This window comes from Alosa pseudoharengus, unplaced genomic scaffold (assembly GCF_046254945.1).
Source record: "Alosa pseudoharengus isolate Yale_2024_CS ecotype anadromous, Long Island Sound unplaced genomic scaffold, YU_APseudo_1.1 YU_APseudo_1.1_scf_22, whole genome shotgun sequence".
NCBI lineage: Eukaryota > Metazoa > Chordata > Actinopteri > Clupeiformes > Clupeidae > Alosa > Alosa pseudoharengus.
The window spans coordinates 27,952,888-27,974,695 of NW_027468680.1; the positions used below are offsets into that span (position 1 = coordinate 27,952,888).

The window sequence follows — 21,808 nt, forward strand, 5'->3', positions numbered from 1 at the left end:
CTGACGTTTGAAGTGTCTGAACCAGGTGTGTGCTTTTTTGAAAGTGATTGAAACTGATGGGACTCAAAGAATGTGGAGGAAAGAGGGGAAAAGCGAACTGACACGGGCTATAAGCATCAAACATTAGTAGGTGACTCACTTTCATAACAATTTGAACTTGCCCATGTGTAACTTGAAGTCAGCCTTCCCCCTTCATTTACTTACTCTTTTCCACTCTTTCCACCTCTCTCACACTCATGCACACACACGTACACACACACACACACACACACACACACACACACACACACACACACACACACACACACACACACACACACACACACTCTTTCCTCTCTCCCAAATTCTTTTGTGTATGTTCTGCTCTCCTAGCACACTTTCTCTCCCTCTCTCTCTCTCTCTCTCTCTCTCTGCTTTTGTCAGATTGAATGAGCTAGCATTGAGTGGATTAGCATGTAGATTAGGGAGCACTTTGCATTTGAAAATGTCGTGTGAGGGAAGTTACAGCTCACCTGTTACGTAATTTTTTGGCAAGTAGAAGATAGAACCTCAGTGGTATTTGCTCTGCTGAAATTGTAGAAAACTGTCATTGAAACATCAATTCTAAATACCATGCATTAAAGGTTATGTAAAATCCTGTGTTTCAAGAAGAAACTCTTGTGTACTAATGGATTATGAATTATTCATGTTCAGTTCCAAATATAACATGGTTATAGCCGAGGCATTACGTTTGTTGGCCCAATGCCATACTAAGTATGAAAACTGATTTGACCCCTGATCTGGAGTGTGTGTGTGTGTGTGTGTGTGTGTGTGTCCATGTTAGATTGAATGTAATTTGGTCAAATCTAATTTCTTGTGGTTTGTAATGTGTCACTAAAAAGGTTATGTGGTAATGAAGTCAGTCCACAACATGCATACAAACTATGTATTTGTAAGATGCATATCAGGGTTTTCAAGCCAAATAGCTAACATCACACACGCACACACACACACACACACACACACACACACACACACACACACACACAGAGAGGAACACTTATCCATACAAAGAAGACTTGTTCTTTCCATCTACAGAAGAGCCGAGTGTAGCCTCTTCCCTAGTGATTAGGCTCTACAGAAGGTTCTGTGCCCTCTGTGGCGAGGCTCCCCTCAATAGCTGCCTTTGTGGATTCGGCTAAACAAACACAATCACTGCACATTCTATTATGCACTGTTGTAAATTGAAAGCGGCCATTTGAGTATTCAGGGGGGAAATTCATCATGTAGGTTTTCTCATCTCAGGGCTGCACGCTGTTTCTGATTAAATATTCGGACTCTGTGACAATTCACTCACGTTTTTTTCTCTTCAGTCTCTTGCTGAGGAATGTGCTGAATAGAGATGCCGATGGGGAAAGTGTGGGCTGGTATACTGCAGAGGTGCCTTTGTGGCGTAAATAGAAATGGCGTAGGGTACCCACACGGACACACAGACACTGCATGGGAGGTGTGTAGGGTGGTTAAGGAGATGACGAATGCCCTCCCCACCTGGGCCGAGGTTACGTAGCATACTTCCCAATTAGAGTGAAGTTTGGCATGACTGCTCTCAGTGATGGCAAGCAGTGTGCAGCAGAGGAAGTCAGGACCTCTGTGTGAAGTACAGAGTGCTACAGGGAGGCTTGCTGTCAGAAGGTGCGCTCTAAAATTAGACTTCATTTTCTCCATTTCTCCCCAGATGGGTCCTGGAACTCGACCTCCCCTAAGGTGCTGAAGCTCGGGGTGCTGCCTCTCAAAGCTCTGATCGCCGTGGAGGACCACGTCTGGGCCTCATCGGGTGGACAGGTTTTCATTGTGGGCACCCAGACCCATGCAGTAGAGGTATGCCACACACACACACACACACACAGAGAGAGAGAGAGAAGGGGCCGGAGGCTTAGCCGAGTAGATAGTTGAGGTGGCCCCCCGTTGCTGAGGCCCCAGCTGGCTCGTGTTAAGTCTCCCAGCGGGGCTTTCCGAGAGACAACGGAAAGTTTCCCCGCACACACATGCGGCTCATAACCAGTGCTGTCTCGCACCTCCAGAGGAAAAAGGGCAGCCGCCACATTGTTCCCCTCCCTGAGAGCAAACAGGAAGAGGGGACCTCACTCTGACCCACCACATCAAGAGCAAAGTCAAACATCCTTGCTGCCACACACACCTCCCATCCATATCGGCATATGTCCATGTCTTAGCCAAGGTTTCTCAACTAACCCCCCCTATACTCCTGAGTTTGTTCCTAGTCTCTTATTCCAAGTTTTATGGTAGTGCTACAGAATAACAACATCAAAAACTGCAGCTGCAGGAACAGTCATGGCCTCCGATGGGTTACTTGAGGTCGAGTCGCTTGTGATTCACGAAAGTCTTTGTTGGAGAAGTTTCTCCTCGCTGTGCCACCCGCCTCCATGTACTCTGTGGATTATTTAAAGACGCAGGAGAGACGTGGGCGTCCTAGCATCCATGGCATCCTGGGCCCAAAGTTCACATGTGATGGTATACTCCAGCATCCCACACTGCCAGTTATTCAGGCACATTGAATCCATTTGCTGAATTGGTGCATCTGAATTTGCATGATTAAATATAATAGAAATGTTTGTCTCTTAGAAAATGAATTTGAGTTTGGAGAATGGAGATCATAAATGCTCGTCATGTAATACTCCTAGAACGCATTCCGTGACTATTAACTGCTGTGTTTACTAGTTACTAATTCTGTTTCGCTGTGATGTCATGGCACACCCATGGCTTTGCCTTCTTTGAATTCTGGAGGCCCAGGAGGGTCTCTCCCTTCCTCTGTCCCTCTCTCTCTCCCGCTCTTTTCGTCTGAGCTGTGTTTCCACAGGGGGCCTGGACTGTACTGGACTGCACGGGCACCTGCTGCCATCCTGGAATAGCAAAGCTCCACTTCCCCCTCGTCCTCCCTCCGCCGCTCCTCTCTCCGCTCCGCTCCGCGCGCGGCCCACGCGTAATCTCGTTAGTGGCGTTCGTCAGTAAGCTCATTACGAGACCACCTGCCCACGGAGCAACAGCCAAACGGCCAGCGAGAGAGAATGGGGAGAAATGGGACCAACGCGAGAGGGGTGGAATATGGGGGAAAGGGGAATGTATGTCTGTGTGTGAGAGAGAGGGAGACACACGCGGTGGGTTAAAGAGAGTCAACAAGATGGAAGGAATTACGAGACCAGAAGAAGTGAAGTGTGTGTGTGTGTGTGTGTGAGTGTGTGTGCGCGTGTGTGCGCGTGTGTGCGCATGTGTGCGCGCGCGCGCGTGTGTGTGTGTGTGTGCGTGTGTGTGTGTGCGCATGCATTTCTGTCCATTCGTGTGTGGGGACGTGTGTCTGAATGTAGGAGAGGGACTGAGGAAGGCATTGAAAAGGCACGTTAGCATGGAGCATGTGGTGTCAGATGGCTGTTGTTTCCGAAGTCCCCCCCGTGAGGCTTTTGGGAAGGAGCTGGCTCTCCTCCAGTTCAATCTGCTGGTGGGATCAGAGCAACACGCTGCACTCCTGATTAAAAACACGGTCAAGCTCCACCAAGAGACAGCGGGACCCGTCTGAATCTGTCAGTCTGATTTTGACTCTCTCCAGTGGGTTATCTCTACGTGCCATTCAGTTGTTGTACAAATAAAAGCACTTGTTCTTGGCAACTGTTGTGGGACACACCGTTCATTTTATCTCCCACCGTAGTCATGCTAAAGATTTTTTGAAAGGTTGGCAGTACACCATTTACTGTAGTAACATTTATGTCTACAGAGGATGTGCATATCACTAACAGACATACCCTAATTGATAACTACATACGGTGTGAAAGACTATGTGGTATTTGATGATAACAATAGTAGAAGATTCTGTTTGGAAGGCCAATGCCAAAGCGGTTCCTCAGGATGCACACAGACGTGCTTCCTTAAAACCCTTCCTGCTGATCTGAGGGAATTATGTGTCGCCCCCCACCCATCCATTCCCTCCCAGAAAGCAGAGAGGAGAAAAAAACAGTTGGTTTGTTGCTATGAAATGGTGTCCAAGAGAACATAAACAGCACCCATCTGACCTCTAAAGTCTGAGTGCCACGGTTCATTCAGAAGACTGGCCACAGGCTCTCAGTAGTAAGGGTTTCAGTTACCTAATTCAGATGGTCATTGGATTACCGCGATAGAATTGATCTTTTCCAGGTTGCAAGCCAGCACAGACCACAGTGCAATGTGTTAGCTATTTAAAGGCCTGGAATTGCTCTAGTGCTTCAGGAGCATACCTTCACACAGTATCCTCCACCTGAGCAAACAAACCACATACACCTCCAACCATATCAATGTCTTGAAGATTGTCTGAATCACTTTACTGTGATCTTGTACACTGATTTACAAAATGTAATTTTAACATTAGCCCTTCTCTGTTTGTAGTATAAATACTTTATATCTTGAAATGTATTTGGGATAATGACTCTTTGTCTGGGCCACATTTGTTTGAATACTTCTGTTTTGTGCAAAGGTTCTGTAAGTCCTCCATGACACTGGTTGTTGTGTAAGGCCATACTGACGCACGCACCTTCTCTGCTCTTACCCACGATGCATCAGCGTCAGCTGGAGGCTCACCAGGAGGAGGGCATGGTGGTGTCCCACATGGTGGTGGCCGGCGTGGGCATCTGGATCGCCTTCAGCTCGGGCTCCACGCTGCGTCTCTTCCACACCGAGACCCTGGAGCACCTGCAGGACATCAACATCGCTACGCCCGTCAACAGCATCCTCTCAGGTAAGCCACCTCACCTGGGCCAGCCGTCATACGTCCACATCCCATCCGGCCACAAAGACAGCCTGTATCACTCACCTGCCATCTATTCTGTCTGAATTAGCACAGTAATGGCAAGCACTGGAAGGTCCTTGTAGTGGGAGCATCTTTTACTGTAAAACAGGTACTGCAGAGCCAGATTATTTGCTTAGAAAAACAAATACCAAATGTCTCAGATGTCTGCAGCACGAGTCATACCTCTGGACAAAAGAGGTATTCTTTGAGCCCTCATTGTGTCTCTTTAACTCTGTCAACATGTGAAGTGGATTAGCTCATCCGCTGCAGTGCTTGTTTTGTCCTGTTTGGATGAGCCTCCTGTCACAACCTTCAAAGACTTCCGGCACAGACAGTAGAGTAGCCTATTATTTGTTCCTCAGCTTGGTCAACTGTCCACAGCAGGACATGAAAGGCAGAGAATAATATCAATGCCTGGATCTGGGCTTGCACTTCTCTTGTGTTTTACTTATATGGTGCAGTTAGTGCAGCTCAATGTGGCTCTGAAGTTGAAGTATGGCAGAACAGTGTGAGAAACTTGTGGATATAAAGGCCTATTTTCAAGTTTTCAGATGGGCTTTTATCTAAGTGCGGCTTTGACTAATATGGCTACTTCTTGTTAAAAGGAGTCATTCCCTGCCAAGGACTTAAATCTGGATTTTGTTCACTGTAAGCTGTCTTTGTGATGTAATACCCTGGGTGAAAACCCCTGTATACCCCTGTAATTGACCTTAATCTAATATAGACCAAATCTGTTGAACCCCTCTGAAGATATTTTTTTTTCCTCCATATGTTAACATGTTGCAGATGTACTCTCAAAGCTTTGTCAGGATTTGGGTATTTGGTATTTCTGTTGAAACACTGGTCTCCTAGACTGCTATCCAGCTAAGAAAAAAACAACATTGATTAGCCCGCAGGAAGAAAAGCATATAAAACCTTTTTCAGTTTCTGAGAGAAGATAATATTGTAACTCTTACTTACATTGTATCCACATATGACAGCCTTTGTTTTGTTCTCTCTCTTGGTCAACTTGAAGTAACCATGGTAACAAATAAGCACTGTAGGCATTGTCTTTGCATGGACGTTTGAACTATAAATGTCAGTGATATTTTTGTTATCTTTGTGGCCATGGGGGACATGAATGGAACAAAATGAAACATTCATTGACACCACTGTGATCTTCAACCAGAAATACTGAGGAAGTTAACAGAAAACCAATGAAAGGACATGTGTGACAACATTACAGAACTGCTCTGTCCGGAATCAGTGGGATTTTCGGAGAAATAATCAGTGTGCATGACCTCTAATCTGCTGTCAGAGCCCTGTTCTGCCTCAGCCAGCTCTGTGTAAGCTTCCCTCAAGCTCCTTACAAACGCACTCCATCGTGGACTCATTTTGCCTAGTGGTGCATTGGGATTGTACCGTTTGAGGACTGTTGCTGAATCATGACAGGGCAAGTGTTATTTATACATGTCCAGTGGCAGCTATGCGGCTGTGGTCTCCTCCGCGTGGATATCTATATGGACCAGCCCTCAGAAGCTCAGCTCACTTCAGTCTAATGGTTCTATGCTGGTAATGGGTTTATTAACATTTCAGAGAGGAACATGGAACCCTGTGTAGAAAAAATATCAAGTACTTTTTTGTGTACCCTACTAGCAGGATATTTTGGCATGATTTATTTTTTTCACTAAGTCAAATTCACCCAATTACATTGTCCTTTGAAACGTTCCTGCTTTATTTTTGTCCCCAGGGCATATTGGGTGTCATTTTAAAATAAAACAGAGCAGCCCTTGTCTGACAAGGTGGAATGGGAGACACGTTTGAAAAACAGTCCTAACTCATGTGGTGCCATTAGGGTTGGCAACAACATTAAACCGGCAACCGAGTTTGGGTGCAAAGAGCTATGCGTCAAAATGTATTATGTAAACATACAGAAGAAAAGACAGCCTCTGGGTTACCCATGGAAAAGCAGGGATGTTTTTTATGTCATTTTATTGTGTTTTGTGTCATTTCCTGTTTTACAAGCCAGCGCTTCACAAATCACACCCTTCAGTTGTATCTTCAGTTTAGGCTTCTCAAAACACTCCACTCAGTGTAGGTTGTAATGACAAAACAAATATCATACATGTCACTTGGAGAGTTACTGACAAGACTGTTAGGGAGATGGAGCACATGCAAGGCAGGTTCCCTATTAACTTCAAATGTGCAGTTTTGAACAAGACGACTTTAAGGACCACCAGCTTGAAAGACTTCCTCTTTGGGGGTTCCTTCTGATTTCTATTACCAAAAGCTAGCTTCCGCTGATAACGCCACCCTAACCGTTTGTTTTCCTTTTTGCTGTCTCCAGAGAAACCACAAACCACTCCCAGAGCCTTTTGTGTAACTGAGAACCATCCTTGAGGAGCTAGCCAGTGATCTGTCAGGACAAGTTCAGATTGAAGTTCAAATGTTTTCAGCCTGTGAAAGAGCCTTTACTTGTCTGTGCCTCTCATGCATAAAAGATAAATTCCTCAATGTTACCTCAGCTGCTGCTATTTGAAATGAACATTTCTTCCTAGTCTTCATTCTTCAAGCAATACTATTCATGTTGCCAAAATGAATCGATGTTAGAAATAATAGCATAACAGCCAGTTAAACCTGCAGTCTCGACAAGCTTTAAACCTCAAAAACTGGGCTAGGGGTGGAAAGTGAATTGAGTTGAGGCTTTTAAAATATGGTTGCTATAAAGATGGTGCCCCTTCACAATAAATAACTACATCTTGGCAGAATTAGCTGTCAAAATGGCTTCATTTAAAATCAAACGGCAGCTATCAAATATGACATTGTAAAATTTTCAGTTGTGTGACTTGGTGACAGCCGAAGTGAAAATGTCACCAGGAACAATGTTATGTAATACACAGTATAGTGTATATCTATATTTAAATATCTGTATCTGTAGGGAAAACACATTACTCATATTGCATAGCCAGCGGGAAAACATGTTTGTAAGCTGTTAGTAATTTGAGGTCTTTCCTGGATTAGTGTTGCAGTTCTTTTAGATTAGATTAGATTCAACTTTATTGTCATTGTGCAGAGTACAAGTACAGTCATAGGCATGAGTTACAACAGCTGATTTGCTCTCTCTAGAGAACTCTCTCCTAGTTGATATTGCAATACATGGGTATGATAAGGGTAAACCTAAAACTCCACACAAATGTCTCTAATGGAATCTCAGCACATGGGTTGAGTGGCCAACCTTTGTGTCTCATTCAGGGTGGAGTTGTGTTTCTGTGCAGGAGAACTGAAACTTAATACACTGAAAAGTGTTTTCTTGAGCTGAGATTTCATTAAGCAATCACTAGTGAGGCCAAAGACTCAGGACCCACAGCAGCTTGACCTGCAGTTGAGGCCGAAAGCTCCGCAGGGGATGTTGATGTCAATAGTGATGTCACCATTACAGAATTCTTGACCTGTGGTTATCTGTTTAGCAACGGCAGCCTAATTTCACCCTAGGCTTCAATTAGGACACAATACCACATTCAACTGCTCCAGTGTAAATACATGCTTTCTTTATGCTGGTTCTGTTGCAGACAAACATTCATGTTGGAAAAAAAAATACTTTAAAAGTATAAACTTTTAAAGCAAGTATTCCATATGTTCAGTGCCTTTTGATCTCAGTTAAGTTTGACAATTATTTTGTTAGGACTCAAAACTTAAGCTGGCTTGGAGTTTTCACTTGAATAAAAGAGGTTGTGCAATTATTATGCACAGCTGGTGAAATCAAACACATAAATTAGTAAGCCCCTTATTACTTTCTCAAGATTACTGCCACAACAGACTGTACATACAGTATGTCTCTAAAACCACTATCCCTTTCCATAATGTCCCTGTGTTAATGCACTGATTCAAAAAGAATGTAAGCCAGAGGTAAATCTCCCGTGAAAGCAGGATCTGCAGCGTCATGGCTATCCTGCCACTCTGCGCTCTCCTGATAGATGCTCTCTGGTCAGCCCCGACCTGCGGGCCTGGTGGGGGAGAGGGGAGGGCCTGGGCTGGAGGCTTTGTCTCTGGTGACCTACATATCCAGCCGTGTGCACTAATGGGCATAAACAAGCAGGGGCCAGCAAACAACACCTCCAGCCTCTTCATTAGTGTCTGGGCAGCCACCTCTGCAATTGCTGCACATAGTTGCTAGCTCGGGGTGTGGGGGGGGGGGGGTGAAGTCCACACCTACTGTACTCTGTCCAAACCTGGATCTGACTGTAACATGAGGCCAGCTTTTTTTTCATAGGTTTTCATAGAATGGCTCAAGTTCAAGTGGTCCTAATCTTGTGATCTACCTTGTGTAGGTAAACATCAAAGCCAGCCTGTTGTGTGGGGAATGAAATGTGCCCATAACATGTTGATGTTGGTTGTGCTTCTTTTAAGTACAGGCTGTGCCTGGGGAACTGGAATAATATGGGGGTTGTGCTGAACATGTTGAGAAATGATCAGCCTTTTTCCCACCTTAAAATGAACAAAGTAGAAGGTCAGCCAAGTCCAGACTGTCAGGCAAGTTCCGAGTCTTTCAGTTCATGCTTAGCTGGAAAATTACGTGTTCTGTCCAGCTGTGTAAAGTAGTCATCAGAGATGATGCTTCTCTCAGAGGGGTCAGAGCAGGGGTCAGGCCACACCATCGGGATCTCGCAATCGTGCAGCCTCAAGGGATTATGGGCTTTGCACTCTGACTATTCAGTGTTCCTCAGCAGAACACATGCGACTGGTCAGAGAGATTCGGCTGACCCCAGCACAGACAACTGCACCACTCATATGAGCAGATGCCACTGTAGGGTCCATTCACCTGGAGCCCTTTTTTCAGTTGAATCATTTGTATTCAATTTGCAACAAATCTGAGCAACTGTAATTGCTAGCCTCGTGCTCTCCTAACTGTTGCTATAGTATCAGGGTTCCCATGGTGAAGCTAATGTGCTGTGAGGTTAGCTTAGATTAGGCAAATGGGCCAACTCACCCACAGCGGGTGATTAGAAGTGAACTGACTCCGAGCCAAATCAGCCATTGTTCCCAGAAGGACTATGTTGACCGTTGCTCGGCGAAATCACAAAGCAGCATTTTACTCCTAATTGATTGTGTCGACTTAACCCTTACTAGATCAGTTACAGAGCGCTCTCTCCTCCCTTAGGCATTTACCCAGTACAAGACTCTGCTGGCCTCACCCAAGTGTTGCAATTAGTTCACTATTGCATAACTATTGAAATATTGTGCAACATTTTAACTTGAGCAGCCTGAAGGGGAACACATGCATTGTTAGGAGATATCGAAGTGAAACCTCATTGTGTTCCTGAGCAACATGTTATAGGTTTCCTAGGAAACCATTTGCTATTAGGCACCATTGCCATAGTAACTTTCCCTCAGATTTCTGATATATCACACCTACGCGGCTCCATGAAAGTGTCCATTAATATTCTTCCATGCTAACACTGAATCACAGATTCTAATAAAATATTACACTTCAATGGTAAATGGGTTCAAGAAGGTCTTCATAATTATGTTATAGCTTCATTACAAATTAAACCTGTAGTGCTTAGGCTACCATTTGGCTTGTAAAATGGGTTTAAAAAAAGTAATAATTCAGTTTCTTCTGTCTTGTCACTGTGGTAGGAATTGGATGTAGACATGTGTCTTACTCTCCTAGGGCACCAGAGGGTTTCTGTGAGCAGTCTACTTGTGTGTCACAGCCTGCTTCTTGTGGGGACCAACTTGGGTGTGATCGTGGCTCTGTCTGTCCCTCGACTCCAGGGAATCCCCAAAGTCACAGGTGAGCACTGTCCTATAAAGCATGCTGATCCTGTGGATCCTGGATAATGACACCCTTTCCAATGAACTCCTTCCATCAAAACCCAACGCTGCCGCCTTCCAGCTGCCATGCAGCTTTAGGTGGGTCTGGAGGGGGTAATGTTGGTTTAGTAATTAGACAGGAAGACCGGGCCCAGACTGGTTTATTTTAGTAGCTGACCTTCTCTCACAGAGATATTGTATCCTGATAATTGGAGTGCTGGCTAAGAGCCTCATTCCGTGCTAAATGGCCTTTGTGATCAAAATGGGCGACTCCCTTGCGTTTGCTGTTGAAAGCAAGTCGTTTTACGCCCCTGCAACATCAATCAGCGGCTGAACAGACAAGGGGGTCTATAGCAATGCAAGGTACAGTGTGGCCCTAGGGTTAGGTAGTGCATATTTTGTCTGTCACAAAACTATTTGAGACTTTGGAGCTGCAAGTGGCATGTTAATGTTTCTCTAAGATGACCGAGCATCTGAAGTGAGCTGTAATTAGAATCCTTAAATTCCTCCTTCACCTCCAAAGTAGATCGAGACCACCATGAAATGTCTTACAAGATAATTGGGTTTATAATTTACTCTCACATGTTCAGGAAAGTTAAGCAAAAACATTTTAGGATTTGAGTCTCAACTAATGAACATTTTGTGTGTGTGTGTGTTTGTGTTTGTGTGTGTGTGATGGGGTTTGTAAACACAGGCAGAGGCATGGTGTCTTTCCACGCTCACAACAGTCCAGTCAAATTTCTCACCATGGCAGCGGCGGTGTGCAACCTACCACAGGGCAGCCTCGCCGGCAGCCCACCCAGCCAGCCAGGGCCCCCCGAGGGGGAGAGGCCCCCCTGTTCGCCTGGCGCGGCCCCAAACTGCGTCCAGGACCAGCAAGGCATCTGCACAGGTGACACCAGTAGCCCCTCAGCCACCACTGAGGATGCTTTGTCCTGCGGCTCACTGGCCCTCTCCCAGGGGTCACTGGAGCACGGCCCGGAGGACGGCGCCATCTACGAACAGCTCAACGACCCGGCCTACACACAGAAGGGCAAGCGCAGCCAGAAGGTGGACGTGAGCTCTTTGCTCGTCGTCTCGGGAGGCTTGGGTCACCGCCGGGTGAACAGGAAGACCAAACAGTCGCGGCATGAGGAAACCATGTCGACAATTATGGTGTGGCAGATCCCTCTGGCTAATGTGTGAGGAGGGGGAAAAAGGAGGAGGACTACTTAGGGTAGTACAGGGTGGGCATCCACACCAGACTAAGACCCGCAGTGCCCCACGGTTTATTCTTTATGAGCTCTTGGTTAGGGCCAGATATCAAAGAGGGGGTTGCTGTCCTACTTGAATCCAGTCAGGTTCCTATGGAAACTCACTGATAGTTTGTTTGCTAGTGAACATATAGGCTCATTAGTTGGGTCACATGATGAGGGATTACCGTTTAGAGATGAGTACATCACATTTAAGTGAATGAAGATTCCAATCTATAGGGATTTTCAAAACAGTGTTAATTATAGGATAGGAGGGCCCAGACAAAAACTCTTTGGAACCACTTAGTCATGGCACCTGCAACATGGACTTCTGGTTATGAACACATAACCCACCTTTGTTTACTGAAACGTCTTTTCATAAAGCAAATTTACAAAAGAGGAATAACATGGCTAATATCCTGTTATGGACTGGATGAGCGTCTATTGCAACTATTGACTCCTTTTGTTTGTTTGTTTTTTTCTTCTGAGGGAGGAGTCTACTTTGCAGTCATCGTTGGCTTAATATATGCAATTTGCATAGTATGAATTTTCCATCCTTCTATTGCTGTTTCTACAAGAAATCCAAGTAACACAATGTGTCAACTTCCTGATACAACTCTTGTCTTATCTTTTCTTACACTTCCCTGCAGACATGGATATGATTTGTTCTTTACTTTTTTACCAACATAAATATTTCGAGACCTGCTCCGTGTCTTAGGCCAACACATGCAGTAGTAGGATGGCCCAGTGAATGGCCATGATGTTTTGACTGCAGTTCTGCTGATAGCCTCTGTAATAACTATGGAGTAATAACGATACGAGGGGGAAATACTGGCTGGCCAGGTTTCCATTGTGATTGTAGAATGAGATGGAGGTGTCATTTTGTTTTTGTCTTTTATATCAAAGAAGAGACATTCATCAAACATCTAAATTAAGCTTGAGACTTAAAATGTATTTAAGATAACCCAGAGCTTTATTCTGAACCATTGTACTGTGTATCCCTGATGTGTATATTAACATTTATGAAATGTTTTATCCATCTTTTTGGTGTATTTTCATATTTAGTGTTGTCATCAAATTATGCTTTTGTCTCAAATGATTAATTATTAAACATTGTACTAAAGATTTAACCATTTTTAGTCATGTGTTGAGTCGTTCCAATGTTATTATGCATCCTAAAACATAAATCTTAGCATATCTCAGGATCTGGGGATATGAGACCATTTTAGACACATGGTCCCTGCTTCTCATTACTTTACCATTCATTTCCCCAGAGCCACAGCAGTACAAATTCAGGTCTTATATATTATCTCAGCTATATAAGTGCTCCAAACCATCAATAAACTATATAGTAGTATGCCTTGAACACATGCTGGAACAAGAACTCGCCTGAAGTGCCAAAGGATCTGGGTGATATGAGTGCTTAAGAATGGATTGCAAGCAGTTTTCCAGAAAGGACTGAGGTTTACAGGTTTATCTCCCTATTCAGTCAACGTGCTGCAGCAAGATTAGGCACCAGTGCAAACAGACGCTGTGAATGCCACTGTTTGGCCAAAGGCAAGGTCTCTGTATACTTCAAAACATGTCTTTTCTCAGGGACACCAGCAGACACAGAACTAGTCGTGGTATTTGTGAATCATGAATAGGCATGTTAATTTTAATCTGATCATTAATTCTGGCCTACCCATATCAGTAAAACTGATTTATTATACTTATTATTTAATATAATTTCTTCTGCAAATTCACATTCACTCTCTGCACGTCGGCTTCCGTCCTAGCTATAACGTAACTACTGAAAAGGGTGATAATTGCAGCCACTTTCCCCCATAATTCCATATCTCAAAACTAAAAGAACATAAATGACTGGTATGGCACAACGACATTCACCCCCAAGTACTATGCAGCTGGCAGCCTCACAAAGGAAATCCTGCTAACTGCAGAGTCAGAGCATCATCAGACAGAGAGATAGACATCCCTGAGTCAGGAGTTCTGTCATTCCAGCCTCCCTCGAGATCTGACTGGGGCTAGTAGAATCAGCGAAGTCTCATTCCCATCATCTCCAGTCCATAGATCTATGACCTCAACCTCAGACCCACACCCCTACCCCCTTCCTTTCACTGTGAATTCCCTTCTACCAGGAATGCTGTGTAATCCCTGGCGTTGATAAATCTGTGATGTTCCTGTGATGGCTCAATAAGGCGCCTCTATTTTTACACCATGAAGGCCATGTGAAAATCCATTCAGTAGGCTATGTCAAGAACTGCAGCTGAAAGCCCTGACAGAAAATAACCACCTGCAAGTCACGACTGAACACATCCCCATGACAAACCTTGCCACAAAACTTGGCTTAATTAACAGAAAATGTATCCAATTAGTAATTACTGCAGTTACATAACTATTTATATTTTTTCACTCTATTGTAAGATCCACTTACTGGTACAACTATGAATGTCTGAGTCAATTGCTATTGCAAACATATTTTACACAAATATACTATATTGCACACGGATGTGCAAAAAAAATGGTCATGTCGCATACCTCTCCCATTAGCTGTAGTCCACACAACCCTATGTAATACAATACCCTTTCTACAGTAATCACGAGGTTTTTCGGAGTGACATGGAATCAATCAGAAATTCCACGAGGGCGACATGAAAGACGGGCTGGGCTTTCCCTCCAGAAATCGGGAGGCCCATCGTCTGTCTCAGTATTCACTGCGTCGAGGAGCGACGTGTCTGCAGGAATGTCCATCTGCACCTCAAAGCGCGAATACGCATCGCAAGAACCTGGGTTGGTGTGTAGGGTTAACATAAAAGGGGGTGTGGTTTAGATCAATAACTAACCGAGTCTGCTGTACATTCAAAACACTGTCACGGCACTCACGCAGGTTATACATCGGATAACACCGTCGGAATATATTCTGAACAAATACTGGGAATTTCGACTGGCTTCTGGAGAGGAAATGACATGTGCGTGTTGCCATTATAAACGCGCATTTGTTAGCCCCGAGTGATACCAGACGGACTTCATACTGTTGCTCGTCTCGGCGCATCTATCAAAGGCAACGTGAGTTGGAGACAATAGTCAGTGCTGACCCATACCTGAAACCACACCGGACCGGAGAGTCATGACATACAGCGGACATCGTCAGAGCAGCGATGTGATGTGGTGGTGTGGAATTTAAAATAGCCAGTTTTAACTGTCGACGGCTTAGCAAGGACTGAACTGCTTCTCTTAAAATCACTGAGTCCGTTTAGGGACTGCGACTACCTTACATAACAGGATTTTGCCAGAGACAAGGAATACCTTTGCTTCAGACTGTTTCGGATTATTCAGTGAGTATCTGACCTAGCGATGTTATATTTCAAAATGTGCCATTAGGGATGCCTGTCGCACTGCATGATTGTGGCCCACGCCTTAACCTGTCATAAATTGCAAACAATAACGTAACGCATATATATAGCCTAATAGTTTGCATAGCCTACTGCGCCCATATAATGGTGCAACATGCAATGCATTGAAATGAAAAGAGCATAATATGCATCGTGGGCTAGGGATGCTCCTTTTTCTCATTGACATATAATCCTCCTTTCTCCGTCAGCAGAGACGTGCTGACTGAGCATGCTCCTTATGTCTATCGTGATTAACACACATAAAGGATTGCGCCGTTCGTCGGCACTTGGAATATGACATGCTGATAGGGATGGGCTCTCACTTTGTATTGTGTCATATTCTTTGTCACTTGGATTGTATTATTTTCGATCCCGCGAGAACACTAAAAAAATACCTTTTGTGTTAAGACTTTTAGGCTACGTGAAGGATATGGGATTCTAGGCAACACAAGATTTAGACTTGGTTTTACTTAATAGCATGTATCTTGGAGCCGTCCCTCGGGTTATCTTACTTTTTGTAAAGATGCATTTGGTTGCCCGGAATATAGGCTAATAGCGCCCCTCCGAGTTCCGTTATGTTTACTGATATGTCGTGTCCCTATGACATACAAAGGTGAAATATGGGTTTATGTTCTATGGTCAGTTAGTCAACCTGTAGAAAACTGTCAGTTATTAAGTCATTTTTGTGCATGCTGTGTGTTTAACTTCTGTAACTGTCAATATCAGCAGTTAATTGTTTTTTTCCCCCCACTTAAAACAGGTTGACAGCCCCACAGGACTTCAGTGATCTTATTGGACTTTTGCATATTTGCATGAACTCAAGACTAAAGTGCAAACACAGTCAAACTGCTGCAAGGGAGGAAAAGTAAGATTTTTGTGGTCAGAGAAATGAAAAACTAGTCAATGGAGTCTTGGTTCTCTCAGCCATAAGACCCTATGCAGTGAGTCCACCTATCCTGAATCTGCTGCATATGAGGCATGCTTCCTCCATAAATGCCTGAGGTGGTTTCATATGTGTCAAAATGCAGAACGACTGTGTTTCTTCCAACATGTCGGCTCAAAGTCTGAACTTTGACCAAGGGAGTGTGAATGTCGCTTTGCAAGGCCCAAACACATTCACAGTGGAAGCTGACGTCATCTTTCATGCAGCAAGCCCTGACTCTCCTGGTACATCAGTCAACTCCGTGGAAAAAAATCAAGGAGTTTCTGAAGCAGCATATGCAGCCTCTGACATGGAATTACTGCGAGACGAGCAAAGTCTGCATCAACAGTGGACAGAATGGGACACAAATGTGCCAGAGGATCAGATGGGGAGCTCAGTGATCGGTTTATCGGTGGGAGACTGTATGCTGGACGGCGGGTCCAGAGACAGTGGTTTTCAGGATCACGTCCAGCCACTGGACACATCTAAAGCACAAGAGCTCAACCCCGAGAGAGACCACCACAACTCTCTCCACAAAAACGGCATAAAGGAGGAGAGCAACGGCGCCAGGCCAAAGGTTCCCTGCAGCCTCGGACCCTGCTTCAAAAGTAAGACCAAAGACGAACTGGACAACTCCTCCCTGTTCGGAGCGGGCAATGCTGTGAGAAGTCACTGTCAGATGCAGAATGTCAGCTCTGTTCCAGAGGAGCCACTGTTGACATCACGTGACCTGGGCAATATGATTAACATGTCGCATCTCACGCAGAACAATAGTGTCCATGGACACCCAGAGCTGACCGAGGGAAGCACAGGAAATGTCAAAGGAGACCCTTCATCGAGGGAAAACCCTGACTTAGTCATTGAAGTGGGCGGGCAAAAGATCCAAGCACATAAATCGGTTTTAGCCGAGAAAAGTGACTATTTCAAGGCCCGTCTCTCCCGGGACATTCTTAAAGTGAAAGGGGTCAACTACAAGACTTTGACTACTTTGATAGACTATGTTTACACATCGCAAATGAATGTAACTAAGGACAATGTGGTGGATGTCATTACTGGAGCCAAGATCCTACAGATCCCTTGTGCCGTGCAAGCTGCGATGGATACAATGTCGCAACAGATCACCACAGAGAACTGCTACGAGATTTTAAGCATAGCTAAGAAGCAGAGACTGAGTGAGCTGAAGGAGACAGCCTACCGGTTCATGAGTGATAATTTCCTGCAAGTGCTGAAGGATCCTGCCGTCTACGGCCGTCTGACAGGGTCGGAGAGGGATCTCATCCTGAGGACGAGAATGGACGGTAAGAAGTCTCTCATGGTGGCCGAGATCAACGACGTCTTTGACCGTGTCAGCAGTCGTCCCCAGAGTCGGAATAACAGCCGCCCGCAGAGCCCTCTGTCCGTGGCCTCCTTCGAGGAAAATCACATGATTTATTATTACAGTGAGAGCACAAAAGACTGGCGGGTGCTGACTCTGATGCCCGAGGAAATAAACACAAAGGGCTGTGGAATTTGCACAATGTACAACTACCTTTTCGTGGCTGGGGGTATCAAGGGCTACGGTGACAAAGGAAAAGTCTCTGATAAAGTGTTCTGTTACAACCCTATCACCGACCGCTGGAGTGAGGTGCGTCCCATGAACCAAGCACGCTCACAGCTCAAGCTGGTATCTGTGGATGGCTACCTGTACGCTATTGGTGGCGAGTGCTTATTCACTGTGGAGAAATATGACCCCCGGATGGACAGGTGGACCACTGTGGCGCCTCTTCCCAAAGGAGCCTTTGCCGTAGCCCACGAGGCCACCACCTGCAATGGAGAGCTGTATGTATCCGGAGGCTCCCTGTTCTACCGCCTCCTGAGGTATGACCCCAAGAGGGACGAATGGCAAGAATGCCCTTACAACAACAGTAGGAAGCGCTCCACCGACATGGTGGCACTCAAGAGCTTCATCTACAGGTTTGACATCAACAGGGAGCAAGGGGTGAACGTCTTCAAGTACAACACCATTGTGAAGATGTGGCACGACTGCTCCTCTCTCCAGCAGAGCAGCCCCCAGCCCTTCAGGTGTGCTGTCATTGGTAACTGCATCTACTGTGTCAACAAGTCCCAGACTCTGCAGTTTGTGGTGGAGGAGGAAAATGCACAATTTGTGGAGGAACCGCTGAAGGCACCAATCGAGGCAAAGGGCATATTGTTTCCATTCATCTTGAGTTTGCCCGAGCGGGGGGAAAGAAACATGTAATTAGACCATTTCTCTTCCACATCTCACAACTGACAAAAAACTGGAATGGAGAGAGTGGGATAAAGCATGATTAAATCATTTAAGCTTTACTTTTCGTGGAGTTTGACATGCCCGGTTTAACTGCTCGAAAATAGAATGTCTCTTTGCATGGTGGGAGGAAAACATTTTACAAGGGCGCCTTAAAAGGACAATGTTTTGTAACAAAGACAAGAAGCAACATCACTTACATAATCCTTTTACTATTTTGTTTTCCTGTGTACTGTCTCTTTTGTGCACTTGGGTGATTTTTGTGATTGTTGTTAAAAATAGATGTTTTGAGAACATTTAAGTATTGCTAATGGCAAGAAACCTGAAGTCGTTGCCCATTGTTGAAAATAGCACATCAAAACTACAGAGCCTATCCATTGTGCAAATACAGGTCCTATGCAAATTGCAGTTTGGGGTTGTAATCCCAGATAAATCTGGTCAAACTCAACAAATTGCTTCTTTGGTCCTCCAGCTGTCTGTTTGATGTTACCACTAACAAAAAGTCCTGGCTCTGTAAATGGGCAACAACACAGTGGCTCAGACAGAACTGTAAACAATCCCAACCAATTAACGCAGTGCTTCAGGAGCATGGAAGGGATGGGGGTCATTTGATTGGCTGTTGCACTCAAATGTCAACAACTTTTCGTGCAACTGAGTCACAGACTTCACCTTTAACTGTTTAGGTGTATGAGCAGCTACAGTACGTCAAAGCCCTCTTCAAATAAAAGACAATTAATATTATATTAGAAGTAAGTATGATTTTACTATGATGGACAATAAATACTATTTGGAGAGGAAATCTATAGAAGTATTACCACACATATTGATTTCAACAAAAAGGCATACCTGAACTTATTCTCAGTTGATAAAATATTTCAAAAATGGTATTAAATATGCTAGTTGTGAGCACAATGTGTGCATTGACTGTGGACAGGTATAATTCAGAAGTGACAATGATAAGTAATTTGAATAATATGTAGTCAAAGGGATCATCATTCCTGGCTCCTTTAAGTGTAATCTCAAAACATTGCCAAAGACAGTTTAAATATGGAGGGTTTTGCTAACATCAGGTGGCTTTTCTGAGTCAGTCTGAGGCACATTTGGAAAATTCCTTCAAGGTGAGTGCACTCAGTATTCTGACAGTGACGCAGGCAAACAAGCGAAAAACTATTCCATCTCCACATATGACACTGTCTAAGCAATAACATAGCTCTAATCAGGTTGGTACCACTTGCTGCTATTGTGCGGAGCAGAACAGAGCCCGATGGTGGTGGCAGTGTGTTGCTATAGGAACTGTGAGAGCATGGTCAACCGCTAGACAGAGGGGCTTTTATATGAAGAATGTGAACTGGGCACATGGTCTGCTTTTTTCTGTCAATGTACGGCGACTGTTGAACTCTCCCTGCCTTTGTCAAATTAAGAGACACTTCACCAGTCTGGAATAGGATCTCTGGGCACTAAGATTTATCTTTTTTTTGTTTCCGTTATTTAGCAGTCAATAATAACAGAATGTTTACTTTTGACCTACAACCTCCACACAAACTGGAATCGTTATGATAGACTTTAGTTCTAAATGCATCTGATAGATTTTATCAATAGAGTACCGACGGCACTTTCCACTACCCTTCTGACAGATTTTGTATTGTGTTTGTATGCCAAATCCCTTTGAACTTGTTGCACTTACAGAATGGAATACCATTAGCAGTCAACTGTCTCCCCTTCCTATGAGTTGTTTGTTTTGTAATATTAATAAGACTTCGATGATGTCTTCAGAGCAACTGAAGCACAGAGGGACAAGATAGAAGTCTCGAAAAAAGCCGTTTTGCATTGACGATATGGATGTGGTTTGCTAAATGTATTTGTTTGGTATGTTGCTGGCTGGCTGGCTTCATTATATTACAAGACTATTAAGAGGAATGAATTTAGGTGTGCTGTTGAAGTGAATGGCTTGACAAGGTTTTCATTTTGTGGTCCAAGGCTTTCTAACAAACTAATGTTACTCTAATTGCTAAACGAACCATTTCAATGATAAATCAGAACAGAGAATAAAATATTCAAAATGAAGGTTTCCACTTTGAATTATTGAAAATAAGACCACTTATTTCCCCCCATTTTTTAAAAAACATTAATACAGCACAGTATTACCAAGTATGACAACGTGTTAGTTGAAGAACATTTAATTGTCACTTGTATGTATGTATGTATGTATGTATATAACTATCCAAGGCAAATACTTAGTCTTTGGCATGAAATATATTAAATTCTGTGCAGTCCCCTGAACAGAAGGCTAATGTTCCTGACAGCAGATACTGACACCATAACTGATGTGTTTAACATACTGTTACTACTAATTGCCATGTTCAGCTATATTGGAAAGTGCACCCTGTTGTCTGTCCTCCTTGGTAACCCTAAAGAAGGCTGCTAAGACAACTCAGTGACCAGTTAGATAGATCACAGTTATACCATGGGTGCTACTGTCCTATTGTCCCTGAATAATTCATTTATTAACTATATATTACATATAATATTAAGAGTCAAATTCCTAAATATTATATATAATATTTTGTTTATCTATTTTACATCCACAAGCGTTTTTTTTTTTTTCTGTTTTGTACAGGGTCAAACACATTTAAAGGGACACCAGGTAAGCCTGATGCTTTTTCTCTACGAAACTCCCCCTCGCTCGGTCTGAAGCTCTTTTCCTTTTCTTTGTGTCTTCCGTCAAGGGTTTTCGCCGCTTCTTCGCCGGCTCTGCCATTATACACACGTTTGCAACAATCTCTAGCGTTTCGTTAGCCTGCCTCTGTGCTGTAAACTGATCCTGCTTCGGTCGGCGGGTAGGATACACCGAACGTGCAAGTGAGATATTCTTCCTACAGGCAGTAGGGGCGGGTGAGAGCCTTCATTCGCCCCGTAATGAGTCATTTAACCATATACCAACTTACGAAGATGATTAATTAACACGAAAACGTTGCCTGGTGTCCCTTTAAATGTAACTTAACTGAGGATTTCACAAGGCCAAGTCTGTTGTACAACATTTTTCAATCATTAACAACAGACATAATGTAATTAAGTGTAAATGGTTGTTTTAATTTAGTTAAATTTAAATTTAAATTTAGTTCTACATTATTACTTCAAATCTCTAAATCATACTGCATATATTCGGATAATTTATTTCAGATCAAATTTAGGATGTAATCTCCATTACACCTCAGTACTTTACACTCCCAGAAAGTAAATACTGTCACCTAGTGGACATTGCTGGTACTGTCTTTTTAAATAAGGATATAATAACAGCTACATTACTGCTATTTTTTTCTGACACAAAAATAACTTTTTTCATTCAAATAATTTAATCTCACACATGCTATTACCAGGCCTTTTTTCTAGCAGGTG

General features: G+C 43.9%; 2 protein-coding genes across 4 annotated transcripts in view; both read left to right on the forward strand.

Annotated features, from left to right (window-relative positions):
- Nucleotides 1-12,962, forward strand: part of arhgef10 (Rho guanine nucleotide exchange factor (GEF) 10) — a 53,302-nt gene extending 40,340 nt beyond the window's left edge. For all 3 annotated transcript variants that reach the window (XM_076299562.1, XM_076299563.1, XM_076299564.1), the window contains 4 exons: nt 1,715-1,857; nt 4,582-4,756; nt 10,458-10,580; nt 11,295-12,962. In XM_076299562.1, the coding sequence (XP_076155677.1) occupies nt 1,715-1,857; nt 4,582-4,756; nt 10,458-10,580; nt 11,295-11,785 (932 nt within the window). In that variant the 3' untranslated portion in view covers nt 11,786-12,962. The remainder of the gene's footprint in view (nt 1-1,714; nt 1,858-4,581; nt 4,757-10,457; nt 10,581-11,294) is intronic.
- A 1,749-nt stretch (nt 12,963-14,711) lies between these two features.
- kbtbd11 (kelch repeat and BTB (POZ) domain containing 11) lies at nt 14,712-20,476 on the forward strand. Its single transcript, XM_076299566.1, has 2 exons — nt 14,712-15,167; nt 15,985-20,476. The coding sequence occupies exon 2, from the start codon at nt 16,247-16,249 to the stop codon at nt 18,383-18,385; it is 2,139 nt and encodes a 712-aa protein (XP_076155681.1). The 5' UTR covers nt 14,712-15,167; nt 15,985-16,246; the 3' UTR covers nt 18,386-20,476.
- The last annotated feature ends 1,332 nt before the right edge of the window (nt 20,477-21,808 follow it).

Excerpts from the sequence above, each read along its gene's own strand:
- kbtbd11 (XM_076299566.1), top strand. The coding sequence starts at position 16,247 with ATGCAGAACGACTGTGTTTCTTCCAACATGTCGGCTCAAAGTCTGAAC.